Consider the following 14109-nt stretch of genomic DNA (forward strand, 5'->3'; position numbering starts at 1 on the left):
AATGATCTTGTATGTGACGTTAAACACTATTCCACCACACGTGCCTGTGTGAGTGAAATGATCTTGTACGTGACGTTAAACACTATTCCACCACACGTGCCTGTGTGAGTGAAATGATCTTGTATGTGACGTTAAACACTATTCCACCACACGTGCCTGTGTGAGTGAAATGATCTTGTATGTGACGTTAAACACTATTCCACCACACGTGCCTGTGTGAGTGAAATGATCTTGTATGTGACGTTAAACACTATTCCACCACGCGTGCCTGTGTGAGTGAAATGATCTTGTATGTGACGTTAAACACTATTCCACCACACGTGCCTGTGTGAGTGAAATGATCTTGTATGTGACGTTAAACACTATTCCACCACACGTGCCTGTGTGAGTGAAATGATCTTGTATGTGACGTTAAACACTATTCCACCACGCGTGCCTGTGTGAGTGAAATGATCTTGTATGTGACGTTAAACACTATTCCACCACACGTGCCTGTGTGAGTGAAATGATTTTGTACGTGACGTTAAACACTATTCCACCACGCGTGCCCCCTTGGTGTCCACACGTGTCAACGTCAGACATTAAAGTGTCGTCATGATCTTGGTTGACTTGACAGCTTTATAATGTCATTTGTTTCATAATTCTGATTAATGTGATTGTACTGAGAAAAAGCTGTAACAGAATACCTTCCGGTCCCTTATGTAAAGACACTAAAACGTATTATAAAAGTGAAACTTGTTTAGTTCGTCCAATATTCCTCTGGAGACCTTTTGGGAAATCCATACAAAGTCACATTACTCAATATCCATGCCGGTTTGTTAGACGGGAATTCGTTAATGCAGGGTCTGTCAATGATACACTGCAGCTGCAAGAGGTTTCAATGTCTTGTTTTAGATTTCAAAACTTTCACTTTGAATTTATGCCTGGTTTTCTTTCTCAGCTCACTGTACAAGCTGTCAGATTTTGGTACCGCGAAGCCATTGATGCCGGACGAATGTTTCCAGTCTCTTGTGGGAACGGAAGAATACTTGGTACTTAAATACTTTGTGGAATATTTAGATACAGTAAAGTGGTAAAATGGGAGTTCGTAAAACGTAACTTGAACGCGAGAGAGAATGCATGTTATTTTACGCCAAAGTCAGAAACATCTATGGCGGCCGTATACAGTCGCGCAAGGATTGGTCATATAAAGTGGATGATTGTATGAACAATGACTAGGTCCCAACATCATATGCTCATTTCTCCAAGTTACACAACTGGACCTCAAAGTTACATACCGAGGCCTCAAAGTTATATATGTGTTACCAGCATCATATACTCATGCCTCAAAGTTACACAACTGGACTTCAAAGTTACATACCGAGGCCTCAAAGTTATATACGTGTTACCAACATCATATACTCATGCCTCAGAGTTACACAACTGAACCTCAAATTTATGTACCCTGCCCTCAAAGTCATATGCCTGGTCCGCGTTGTATTCGTCATACCACCAATATGGAATCGTGTCATTTGAAGAGTGTAGCCACAAAGGAGTAGTTTTTTGTAGCAGATTTTTAACAATGGCAGTTTCCATCATTTACTGGTCGGACTTCAGCCCATGGGTAGAGAACACTACAGACACTATTTCCCCGCCCCCATGGAAAAAGGGTCCGGGTTACAGCCTCAAAATCACGTGCACGCACATACATACGAGTGTGAGACGCCCCGTAAGTGAAATAACCATGGCAGCGAAGTTAAGCCTCAAATCATCACACCTTGTATTCCAGCACCCAGATATCTACAAAGCTGCGTTCCTGGAGAGAGGCCGGGATCGCCAATTCGATCATTCTGTTGACCTATGGAGCCTTGGAGCCACGCTGTATCACTCTGCCACTGGGAGAGTTCCCTTCCGGCCGCACCATGGCAGGGCCGACAAACTGACCATGTGAGTTCAAGGACAATGACACAGGTCCTTTTGTAAACAGATCGGAAACAGAAGTTCAAGTCCTGTAAATGTGTTCTTAGTTTTCTTCATAGTTTTTGTATTTAGTTGTTAGAGTAACACAAGTTTTGACTGATATTTTCTGAGGAGACACAGAGAGGATTGCGTAGACCAACGCTTAGTTTCTGAATATATATAATTTTGATAGAAACAAATACTTCCTTTTAAATTGAAAAGGAGCCCCATTGAGATGGGGGGTGAGGTGAGGTGAAATTGGGTTTAACGTCGTGCTTGAGAATATTTGGCTCATATGACGACGTGCATGCGTGTGTATGTGTATGTGCGGCTGCTTGTACTAGCCCAGACTTAAGCTGGTTTTATAGTGCTAGCCCACTGAGATACCACGCCGCAGTGAAGCATGAATATCCCACTCAGACACATTATACTGACTCCGAGCCGACCAGTCCTTCTTGTACCCATTGATGCCGAACGCGAGGCAGGGACCAACAAGTACCATATTTTAACGTCTTTTGGTATGACGCGGTCGGGGATCGAACCCGCGACCTTCCGCTCTCGGAAAATAATGAGTTTCAGGGACTATAAGACAGACAAGTAGTACTGAAATATTTTGTTGTGGTCATTACATGATGTTGTATGGGTATGCCCACAAAACGTGTCAGATGAGCACATTGTTCCTGTCACAAGTCTGCAATATGATCTGGTGTACGTGACCTTTGGAATGTGCACAAACCTGAGACACTTGCAGTGACGAAGTGATTGCACAAAACGGGGTTAACATCAGAACCCATTCGTGACGATATGAGTACCACACGAGGTATATATATACCTACCCATGTAAGGAGGTGGGCGTGTAAGCCTTGCATGGAGTGCCTTAAGGATGACGGTCTCCCCGGGGGACCTGTCAAGTCAGCAGTACTAGACATCATTCAGAGAATCTACGATATGGAACCTTCTCATGATGAACAAAAAGGCAAAACATGTCTCGTGAGAATTTAGCGCTGTTTGAAGCTGCTCCAGACAGGTTTTTGCAACGATGTGAGACTATCGATGGTAATAACAAAACAAATCCAAACAGTTGAACTCACTTAAACCCAAATAGTTAGCCATTAAATCAGCTGTCGAAACGTCTTGAAATCCGAAAGGACTCTACAAAGCTGAATTAATATCCTACCAACATCGTTAGAAAACTTTGATCGTTGTTGCCGGGGCCATGTTGAACAATAAGTCTTTTGCGATGTCCTGAAGTCAAGTTTTTCAATGTGAGGTTAGGAACATTGTGGTCATCCCTCGTAAACATGCGATTATTCTCGGACTGAATGTTTCAGGTTTGAAATGATTGCTAAGAAGCCTGCAGGAGTTATTGCCGGGGTTCAGACCAAACACCGCGGCGAGATCAGATGGTTTGATGAACTTCCCACCACATGCCCCATGTCACAGTAAGTACGCTGTGCCCGAGTCCATCACTGGTGTGTTTAGCTTTACACTGGTGTGTTTAGTTTTACACTGGTGTGTTTAGTTTTACACTGGTGTGTTTAGTTTTACACTGGTGTGTTTAGTTTTACACTGGTGTGTTAACACTGCGTTCCTCACTCATGAAAGCACACGGAAGTTCTGCAGCATTTACAAAGGAATGAAGCGATGCCAGGAGAAACTTTGAACTATACACAGTCTCATTCAATAGCTGACAAACAAACTAACACCCGTCCCCACAAAACCGTTTACCGACACAATGTATTCCCTGTCTTCTACATAGTTTGTGTGTCCATGTAATGAATGTAAAATGATGCGTCCAATATATCTACAGTCGTCTTTCGAGTCTTTGTTTGCCTGTCAGCTCAGCGCTGGTGCCCCTCGGTTTAACAAAGGTGTAAACCTGACACGCAGTGACATAATAGAAATACCGTTCAAATGAGTGTTAAACTAAACCACTCACAGAAAAACGATCGCCATTGAGGATATGTGGAATGTGAGCCATGTAAATAGGTGGGGTGAGGTGAAATTGGGTTTTACGTCGTGCTTGAGAATATTTGGCTCATATGACGACGTGCATGCGTGTGTATGTGTATGTGCGGCTGCTTGTACTAGCCCAGACTTAAGCTGGTTTTGTAGTGCTAGCCCACTGAGATACAATACCGCAGTGAAGCAAGAATACCCCACTCAGACACATTATACTGACTCCGAGCCGACCAGTCCTTGTTGTACCCATTAATGCCGAGCGCCAGGCAGGGACCAACAAGTACCATATTTTAACGTCTTTTGGTATGACGCGACCGGGGTTCGAACCCGCGACCTTCCGCTCTCCGGGCGGACGCTCTAACCACTACACCACGGAGGCGGTCGCCATGTAAATACATTAAGAACAGTGAACAGTGAATATCACTTGGCCTATGGTAGACACTAAAGCGGTCGAGTTTAAGACGTGTGACGAGTGAGTGAGTGGTTTTATGCCACTTTTAGCAATATTCCATCAATATCACGGACACCAGAAATGATCCTCACACATTGTACCCATGTCGGGAATCGAACCATTCGGCTACCCCCATCGCCCTGAAGCTGTTTGACGTGATCGTTCGTGTGATAATTCTCTGCCGTTTCTCACAGGTCCTTCAAGAAGCGCTTGGCGTCTCTAATCCTCTGTCTCATGGAAGCTAATCCAGATAAAATGTGGACGTTCGAGGACTTCTTCCAGGAGGCGGAAGACATCCTCAAGAAAGAGGCCATTGTGGTTCTCAGTCCGACCTCCTTCGTCAACCCTTTCTGCAGGCTGTATATGAACGCCTCTCAGAGGTAAGGCAACGCTGGAAGAATATTACCTTTGTTTCCTTGTCTGAGACTACTGTGTATATTAACGTTGTCGATCCCCAGCGTCCGTCAGTGACTTATTGGTTGTGTATATTAACGTTGTCGATCTCCAGCGTCCGTCAGTGACTTATTGGTTGTGTATATTAACGTTGTCGATCTCCAGCGTCCGTCAGTGACTTATTGGTTGTGTATATTAACGTTGTCGATCTCCAGCGTCCGTCAGTGACTTATTGGTTGTGTATATTAACGTTGTCGATCTCCAGCGTCCGTCAGTGACTTATTGGTTGTGTATATTAACGTCGTCGATCCCCAGCGTCCGTCAGTGACTTATTGGTTGTGTATATTAACGTTATCGATCCCCAGCGTCCGTCAGTGACTTATTGGTTGTGTATATTAACGTTATCGATCCCCAGCGTCCGTCAGTGACTTATTGGTTGTGTATATTAACGTTGTCGATCTCCAGCGTCCGTCAGTGACTTATTGGTTGTGTATATTAACGTTGTCGATCCCCAGCGTCTGTCAGTGACTTATTGGTTGTGTATATTAACGTTATCGATCCCCAGCGTCCGTCAGTGACTTATTGGTTGTGTATATTAACGTTGTCGATCCCCAGCGTCCGTCAGTGACTTATTGGTTGTGTATATTAACGTTATCGATCCCCAGCGTCCGTCAGTGACCTAGTGGTTGTGTATATTAACGTTGTCGATCCCCAGCGTCCGTCAGTGACTTATTGGTTGTGTATATTAACGTTGTCGATCCCCAGCGTCCGTCAGCGACTTATTGGTTGTGTATATTAACGTTGTCGATCCCCAGCGTCCGTCAGTGACTTATTGGTTGTGTATATTAACGTTGTCGATCCCCAGAGTCCGTCAGCGACTTAGTGGTTGTGTATATTAACGTTGTCGATCCCCAGCGTCCGTCAGCGACTTATTGGTTGTGTATATTAACGTTGTCGATCCCCAGCGTCCGTCAGTGACTTATTGGTTGTGTATATTAACGTTGTCGATCCCCAGAGTCCGTCAGCGACTTAGTGGTTGTGTATATTAACGTTGTCGATCCCCAGCGTCCGTCAGCGACTTATTGGTTGTGTATATTAACGTTATCGATCCCCAGAGTCCGTCAGCGACTTAGTGGTTGTGTATATTAACGTTGTCGATCCCCAGCGTCCGTCAGTGACTTATTGGTTGTGTATATTAACGTTATCGATCCCCAGCGTCCGTCAGTGACTTATTGGTTGTGTATATTAACGTTATCGATCCCCACTATCTTTCAATGACGTATTTGTCCTGTATATTAACGTTATCGATCCCCGCTGTCCTTCAGTGACGTATTTGTCGTGTATATTAACGTTATCGATCCCCAGCGCTCGTCGGTGACGTATTGTTTTTATATTTTGACGTTGTCGATCCCCAGCGTCCGCGATACTCAGAAGGAATTGGAGCGTCAGACCGGGGTGTTGGTGACGGAGCAGCTGCTGATGCTGGAGGATGTGTTGTTGACGGAGACGGTGAAGGAGACGGACAGTATCCAGGAACTCCGGACGACCAGCCAGGAGGAACCAGTTATCCTCTTGCCAGGGAGGACCCGCCATGACGACACACGTGACGTCGACCCTGTGCTGACAGAGATTGAGGGTAGGAGAATAGCCCATGCTATGATCTTTACAAATGGAAATAATGACACGCTTGAGCCATGGGTGAAATATTATTGCTGACTTCTTTGTTAATGATTCATATAAACGACATACGACGTGTTAAACAGCATCTGGTGAAAAAATATCTGATGGCTCAAAATCCTCTTTTTGTAAGAAAACAAAACGGTTTCAGAAAAGCAAGATATATGAAGGAGCATTCATACGAAACGTCGTGTTATTCACAATAAAGAAGTTGACATCCATAAATCTTGCTTTTCAAATGCCTTTCAAAGATTTAAAACGGTTTCAGTAAAATTAAACTTTAGCCTCTGGTTTTACATCTAAGACATTTTAAGCTGGACATGTTTGTAATGTGATGAATAGAATTGTGTCTTTTTAGAAAAGTTAAATTATGGCTCCTTGTGTAATGTGATGGCTTGTGTCTTGTTATGGCTCCTTGTGTAATGTGATGAATAAATTGTGTCTTTTAGAAAAGTTTTATTATGGCTCCTTGTGTAATGTGATGAATAGAATTGTGTCTTTTTAGAAAAGTTTTATTATGGCCTCTTAAAAAGTTTTATTATGGCTCTTCTTTCATAGAGAAAGTAAAATATCTGTATCTTTCTTCTTCTTAATGTGTGTACTTTAGTTATTTTGTTATAGAGAAAATGTATTTGCTTAAACTGCCGTTGATTGCAGTATTCACCAGTGGGCCTTTCAGTCAATGAGAATATTTCTGACTTCATAGTTACATGGGGCGGTGGGGTAGCCTAGTCGTTAAAGCGTTAGCTCGTCACGCTAAAGACCCGGGTTTTATTCCCGACATGGGAACAATGTGTGAATGCCATTTCTGGTGTCCGTGATATTGATGGAATATTGCTAAAAGTGGCATAAAACCACTCACTAACTCGTCAAACGTCTTAAACTCGACCGCCGTGATATTGCGGGAATTCTGCTAAAACCGGCGTAAAACTAAACTCACTCACTTACTCACTCATAGCAACATCAGTAACCATGGTGATGTAACATTTGGCAATGACATTCTTTGCTTATATCATCACAGACACCACCACGAGGTTTTCCTCGGCAAATCAACCGGATGTAGATTTCAAGCACGCCAAGCGTCTCATGGAGCACGTGGCGCTCATCCACAGACACAGTCACGTGACATCACTTGCCCAGAGACACTTCATCGGCGTCAGACGGAGGCTGAGGTCAGTCCATGTTACTCACATTGTAAAAGCTCAAGTTTTCGTTTTGGTAGCCAATCTTTGGCTGTGCCATAAAATCCCATATTATTCAAGAACGGATACAGAATTTGGATCTGATTTTTGAACCCGTTACGAACCTGGTCAGAATTGGTTTTCATCAACCCTTGTCGTAAGAGGCGACTAACGGGATCGGGTGGTCAGGCTCGCTGACTTGGTTGACACATGTCATCGTATCCCAAATGCGTAGATCGATGCTTATGCTGTTGATCACTGGATTGTATTGTCCAGACTCCATTATTTACAGACAGCGGACATATCGCTGGAATATTGCTGAGTGCGGCGTTAAACAACAAACAAACATCTGATTTTTAATTTTTTTGTGTGTTATTAGTCCATTACTTTTCACGTCAACCGCCCCCCGATTTTGGAGAACCTCATCCCTCTAGATCAGCGAAGGCAGTTGTCACTGCTGTTCCGGGGTGGTGGGGAAGCCTTGTGGCTCAGGCGTTCGCTCGTCACGCCGAAGACACGAGTTCGATTCCCCACATGGATACAATATGTGAAGCCCATTTCTGATGTCCCCCGCCGTGATATTGCTGGAATATTGCTAAAAGCGGCGTAAAAACCAAACTCACTCACTCACTCACTGCTGTTCCGAAGTGGTCCTTAATAATGACGTGCAAGTTAATTGCCTTGCAGATAGAGCGGTGACGCGTCACGGAAACACGGGTTCGAATCCTTACATTGTTTTAATGAACTATCCTTGATTTAAAATCATTCTTTTCAATAAGAAATCCGGCCAGAAGTGACTAGTGTGGTGTCATAACGTTAAATTTAGGATGTTTTGAAATGCAAGGTTAAAATTGATCTCAACCCATGCTTGTCGTAAGATGCGACTTATGGGATCGAGTTGTCAGGCTCGCTGACTTCGTTGACATCAGTCACTGGATTTTCGGGTCCAGACTCGATTATTGAAAGAACGCCGTTATGCAGATGGAATATTGCTGCGTTCTGCTTTAAACAACAAACAAACAAACATGTACAAGTATCGTTTTGGTATTTCAGGAGGAAACAGACAGACAGGGAAGACAGCGTCCACAACAAACACAGCTACGTCAACACACTGTTCGAACATGTCGACTATCTGGCTACCACCTTGTTTGGTCGCCAGGGGTCGCCAGCCGCCTGTGAGAGCATCATGTCAACCATTGACAAGGTGAACGGAGTCCTTGACTGACATTTAATTCCCAGAAATAGGTTTTTCTTATCTGTAAATATATATCTGCAACATAAAAAATATGACCTCACTGGAATAATAAGTTCATGCACTAGTATATTTACAACTAAATCGGACCCGTGAAGATCCGGGGTAGAATAGGTCTTCAGCAACCCATGTGCTTGCCGTAAAAAGGCGACTATCTTGTCGTAAGAGGCGACTAACGGGATCGGGTGGTCAGTTTTGCTGACTTGGTTGACACATGTCATCGGTTCCCAATTGCGCAGATCGATGCTCATGCTGTTGATCACTGGATTGTCTGGTCCTCACTAAACTCACTCACTCACTTACAACTAAATCGGTTTCAGGTACGGGCGGACTTGGGGGCGTGTGGAGACTCCCTGGCTACACACAGCTACGCGAAAAGTGATGACGTCAGTCTGGAGGCGCATGCGTGGTGCTTCGAAAACTGCTCATGGTGAGGCAGCATTGGCTACCATACATATTATTGTAGGAGGGAAAGGGGGTTACTGTCGTTTCATTTGCCAATCTGCTATGATTATCACTTTTGACAGACATCTTCTAACCGGAATCAAAGAGCTGACTAGGTGGAGGGAAGGAGACTGTTCAATTGATGGAGCCTTTTTAAATTCCCCATGTAATCACGTCGTTGTGTATTTTCCTATAACAAAAGCTTGTAAGAAATGAAAAGAGGTTTGATGTTTTTTAACAATATTTTTCACATGGTGGTGTGATGTTTTTTGTGGTGTGGGTACTCGGAAAGTATCAAGGTCTGAACATCTGCAAAGTGACACGTTAATGGTTCGGGAAGTCAGGCAGGGTCAACTCATTCATTGCGTATCACAGTTGCTCATAATATCAATCACTAGTCGGCATTTAGCGTTAATTTTGCTGACCATCTGATCCAATGGTTCTAGGAACCAGTTCCAGTCTGGAATCACCATGTTTACCAATATATTTGCCCCATAGGACTACCAGTTGGGTACTGGGGAGACATCTGCCCTGGAACCAACCATGAATCTTGTGCACGAGTTAGAAGTTATCAGATTTATTATTTCACATCTTCAGCGAAAGGAAATACATGCGGTGGTTGGTCAGAGCCAAGGACATCGTGCCGCGCTTTTATGAAAGACGGAAGAAGAGGACTTTCGGCCGACTGGATGAGCGAGTCCACCAGATCGAGAAGTGAGTGGAATTACATGCTAACAACGTATTGCAAATAGCCTGTGTTTCACGTACAACTGCAGAAATTAAGCAACATGGCGTCGCGAAGATTTATTTGAATGGCGTATTATTCACAAAGACTAGACTACTTTGTTCATGTTCTCCATGTTAATGTTATACTTCCAGGGCCCAACTTCAACAAATACACTCCAGCTCAAGGGACCGTTGGACCTCGCACTGTGTTCCTAAGAACAAGTTTTTACAGGACAGCTTTCACCAATGGGCGAAGTATGTTAACTCAGTCAATCAATCAATCAATCAATCAATCTCAAATACAACCAGGTGACGTCACATTGGGTCTTCGCCTGGGCGGTGAAGTCTTGGCTCGAAGCATATCATTGGTGCTCCCCAATTTTATGTTGCTGGAATATGAAAACCCTACATTCCTGTATGTCAGAGATAAGATAGCGGCATCAGCCACTCCTTGCAATCCAGCTCTACAAGTAAAATTGTTCTTTTTGACAATCCCAGATCCTTTGCAAATACCCACTGCTACTTCATTTGATTTCGCCAACTTGTACTGTTCTTCCACGTCATATTATTTTTTGTAGGAATTATTACGAAACTGAGGACCGGCTCCAGACTGCGGAAAAGAAACTGGAGGACATCCAGAAATCATTGGCTGCACTGTCCAGGCAGATAGCCGACTCCCAGGTACTTTCAGCTACTTCAGTCTCTTCTTCTCTAACAGGACCTCAAAACATTTCAATCTGCTCCTTCCAGTATTTTTTAATCGTAAGCATCAAATCATGATTGGGTTCCAATCAACTGGTTGATTGTGCTTCTTTGTTTTTCAGAAGTCACAAATGTCAGCATCGAGTTTCTCTGATTCAGTCCGGCAGAAGTCTCTGTCAATAGACAAGGGGTAAGCCATCACGTTTCACTTAAACATCTATAGTATTGCCGTACTGGTCAATGGACAGTTGGTTAGCAGGGTGGTTAAACGGGTCGATTTCCCAGATTGGTAAAATGTGTGTAGTCCATTTCTGATATCCCCCACTGTGATATTGATGGAATATTGGTAAAAGCGGCGTGAAAGTAAACTCACTCATTCCCTCCTTTCTTATCGAAGGACCATTCTATTCACATGCAGTGACATGTTACTGGGGTGATAGTGACATCAGGGTGGATTTAGGGCTGACCTTCCAGAGGGTGAACAGAAACCAAACTTGCTTTAAATGGCTTATTCTTCGTCGGGTATTTCAGCTGGTATTTTGACGAACGTTGTTGAACGAAAATCAGAGGCACTAAAGTCGTTAAAACTAGGCAATGGGGGTGAGCCTGGACAAAGGGACAACTTGGTGTCTTAAAATAATACACTGAGATATTGCTGATAAGGTCTTCTTTGTGCAGTCTAACAGAGGTGGGCCAGAGGTGGGCCAGAGGTGGGCCACATGGGTATGCAAGAAACCTATGATCATGGGTTCGACTCCCGGTACGCTCAGTTATGTTTCCAGGTTTGTCAGCACCAAATTAATAAACGACTGAGATCTTCGCCACTCCAGATTTCCCTATAGGCCATTATGTAAATGGAATACTGTTGAAGGCAGCGTTAAACTCACTCACTCACTCACTCACTCACTTAAGACCCACCCACCCACTCACTCACTCACTCACTCACTCGCTCGCCAAGCCAGCATTAAGCACTAAACACCACAAGGTCTTGAAATATGGTAAGTTGGCCTCACAGGTTTCACAACGTTTTGCCAATTGATCTATATTTCTGGTGATTATCCTAACTTGAGTGAGCGGGCGAGTTTGGTTTTACGCCGCTTTTAGCAATATTCAAGCAACATCACGGCGGGGGACACCAGAAATGGGTTTCACACATTGTACCCATGTGGGGAATCGAACCCGGGTCTTCGGCGTGACGAGGGAACGCTTTACCCACTCGGCTACCCGACCGCCCCTATCCTACCTTGATGTTATGTGATGCTGCCTATTTGCTTAAACTAAAGGCTCTTTCCTACCATCATCATTTCAGAGTGAGAGAAGAATTATCAAAAACCAAGGAGATGAAAGCGATTGTTCTGGATTTCAAAAACAAGTAAGTGATTCAGATGAAGCTAGTATTCAAACCTACACAAAGAGACCCCCTACATGTACCCACAGCGCAAATATAATTTTGGTGAATGAATTCTGCTCATCAACACACTCGGTAACATTCACGACGCGCAAACCAGTGATCGATATCATGACGCTGCCAGTTACGATGACCCGCATTCATGAAGTCACATATGTTGTGTTATCGGTACCCATGTTATAGCTAGGAATACTTTCACTATGAATTTCTTCCATTTTCTGTCAGAATCCAAAGCCGTGGTTTTAACTGCCATTTTTATTCATTTCATCACATGGGTACGCTTTTGTGGTGTACGGGTTTAAACCAAACTCACTCACTCATTCAACCACTCACTAAATGTTCTTTTTGCAGGTACTGCGAAGTACTGAGTGACCTTGAAACGCCGGTTGAACTTGACCTTCATGGCGTTCACTAGGAACTACCGTGAACAGTGGGGAACCAGTAGATGTCATGAACGGCCTCCCTGATTCCAGTACTCGGTCATACAGACCCTGAAACAAAAATATATCCCAGAAAGACCATGCAAGTCTAGATTATGTGGCAAGTCTAGATTTCCGAAGTTTCTGAAAATGAAGAAAGTCTCAGGTCTCTTTTTCATTATTTTTTTTTTTTTATGAAATGCTTTTTCTGTAAAATATGTTCATTTCAGACACTAGCAGTTATTCTAACATTCCAGCCACGTTCTCCCTTGAGTATTGGGTGGACGTTTAGAACCAGTTTACTGTGATATCAGTTGGTTGAAAGTCAACTAGACAGAAGTGTATTTAACAAGTATTGTCAATAGTCGGAAAACTGTGTAGAAATTACGTTTTGCCTCAGGAACCAGTTACGTGATCTTTGGAAATTGTCAGAAATGGTCACAGTAGTATTTAGGTACTGGTAATTTAGTACCGGGTGCGGTCTCGGAATTGTACCGACATTATCACAGTATCTGTATTATGAACTCTGTTGTGTCGAAGGTCCATGTGCCTCGAAGTTTGGTCCCTGTGCATTCCTCCTTATAGTCCGTTTGGCTCAAAAGCGGACCGATGAATTGCAATCTAACTCGAAAACTTATAAACATAAAATACTCAATGAAACACTGATCATAATCAAAACGTCAGACCAACTCTGTGAGTTTTTTGCCGAATTTATGTCCTTAAATAAAAAAGTTGTTTAACAAACTATCATTAAAATATTGACACAGTTCACTACTTGTTACGGGGGAGGAGTGCAGAGAAAGGGACAGCCTGGTGTGCGAGAAAGGAGACGGCACAGCACAGGTTAATGAATCAATAACTTTGTCGGCACTTGTGCACGTGCTTCTCTAACACCTGGCTGTCCCTTCCTCTGCACTCCTCCCTCGTAAGAAATAGTGAACTGTGTCAATATTTTAACGATTGTTTGTTAAACAACTTTTAATTTTAGGACATGAATTCTGCAAACAAATGACAGATCTTATGTTTTGATTAGGATCAGTGTTTCATTCAGTATTATATGTTTATTAGTTTTCGAGTTAGATTGCAATTCATCGGTCCGCTTTTGAGCCAAACGCACTATAGTATAAGTAATAGTTTTACGGTTGTGGCAAACGTCAGGTAATTAGAAGAATTTGCCTCCCTCTCCCCCTCTCTCTTTCTAACAACCACACACACACATACACACCCAACCACACATACACACACACGCACACACTCCTCCTCCTCCCTCCCCCGGGAACATGTTTCCGTCCCCAGGTAGCTGACCAATTGAATTGGCTCTTATTTGACACGACATTAACAGTAATTATTAGACCACGTTTCTGATGTAATGTATTATTGACGTTGTCATATATTCCTGTTTGGGCAAGGTACCAGAAAAATGATTGTCTCGGGTCTTCAGGTGTCATACGAGAAAGTCGTGAGCTGCACTTACTATCTCCTGACATTTTTATAATTATTCATATCTCCAGGTAGTGATCATCCGGATTCATCAAAGACCATGATTATGTGTGTAC

The 14109-nt window shown here is 43.4% G+C and overlaps 1 protein-coding gene across 1 annotated transcript in view; it reads left to right on the top strand.

The window, feature by feature from the left end:
- Positions 1–12994, top strand: part of LOC124286378 (serine/threonine-protein kinase TBK1-like) — a 37490-nt gene extending 24496 nt beyond the window's left edge. The window contains exons 5-18 of the mRNA XM_046722740.1: positions 941–1031; positions 1769–1926; positions 3270–3380; positions 4546–4731; positions 6160–6380; positions 7443–7593; positions 8656–8806; positions 9175–9284; positions 9896–10012; positions 10178–10279; positions 10603–10705; positions 10849–10916; positions 12036–12098; positions 12486–12994. Coding sequence (XP_046578696.1) covers positions 941–1031; positions 1769–1926; positions 3270–3380; positions 4546–4731; positions 6160–6380; positions 7443–7593; positions 8656–8806; positions 9175–9284; positions 9896–10012; positions 10178–10279; positions 10603–10705; positions 10849–10916; positions 12036–12098; positions 12486–12549 — 1696 coding nt within the window. The 3' untranslated portion in view covers positions 12550–12994. The remainder of the gene's footprint in view (positions 1–940; positions 1032–1768; positions 1927–3269; positions 3381–4545; positions 4732–6159; positions 6381–7442; positions 7594–8655; positions 8807–9174; positions 9285–9895; positions 10013–10177; positions 10280–10602; positions 10706–10848; positions 10917–12035; positions 12099–12485) is intronic.
- Positions 12995–14109: the final 1115 nt, after the last annotated feature.

This window comes from Haliotis rubra, unplaced genomic scaffold (genome assembly GCF_003918875.1).
Source record: "Haliotis rubra isolate DU_JTF1 unplaced genomic scaffold, ASM391887v1 Scf381, whole genome shotgun sequence".
Lineage (NCBI taxonomy): Eukaryota > Metazoa > Mollusca > Gastropoda > Lepetellida > Haliotidae > Haliotis > Haliotis rubra.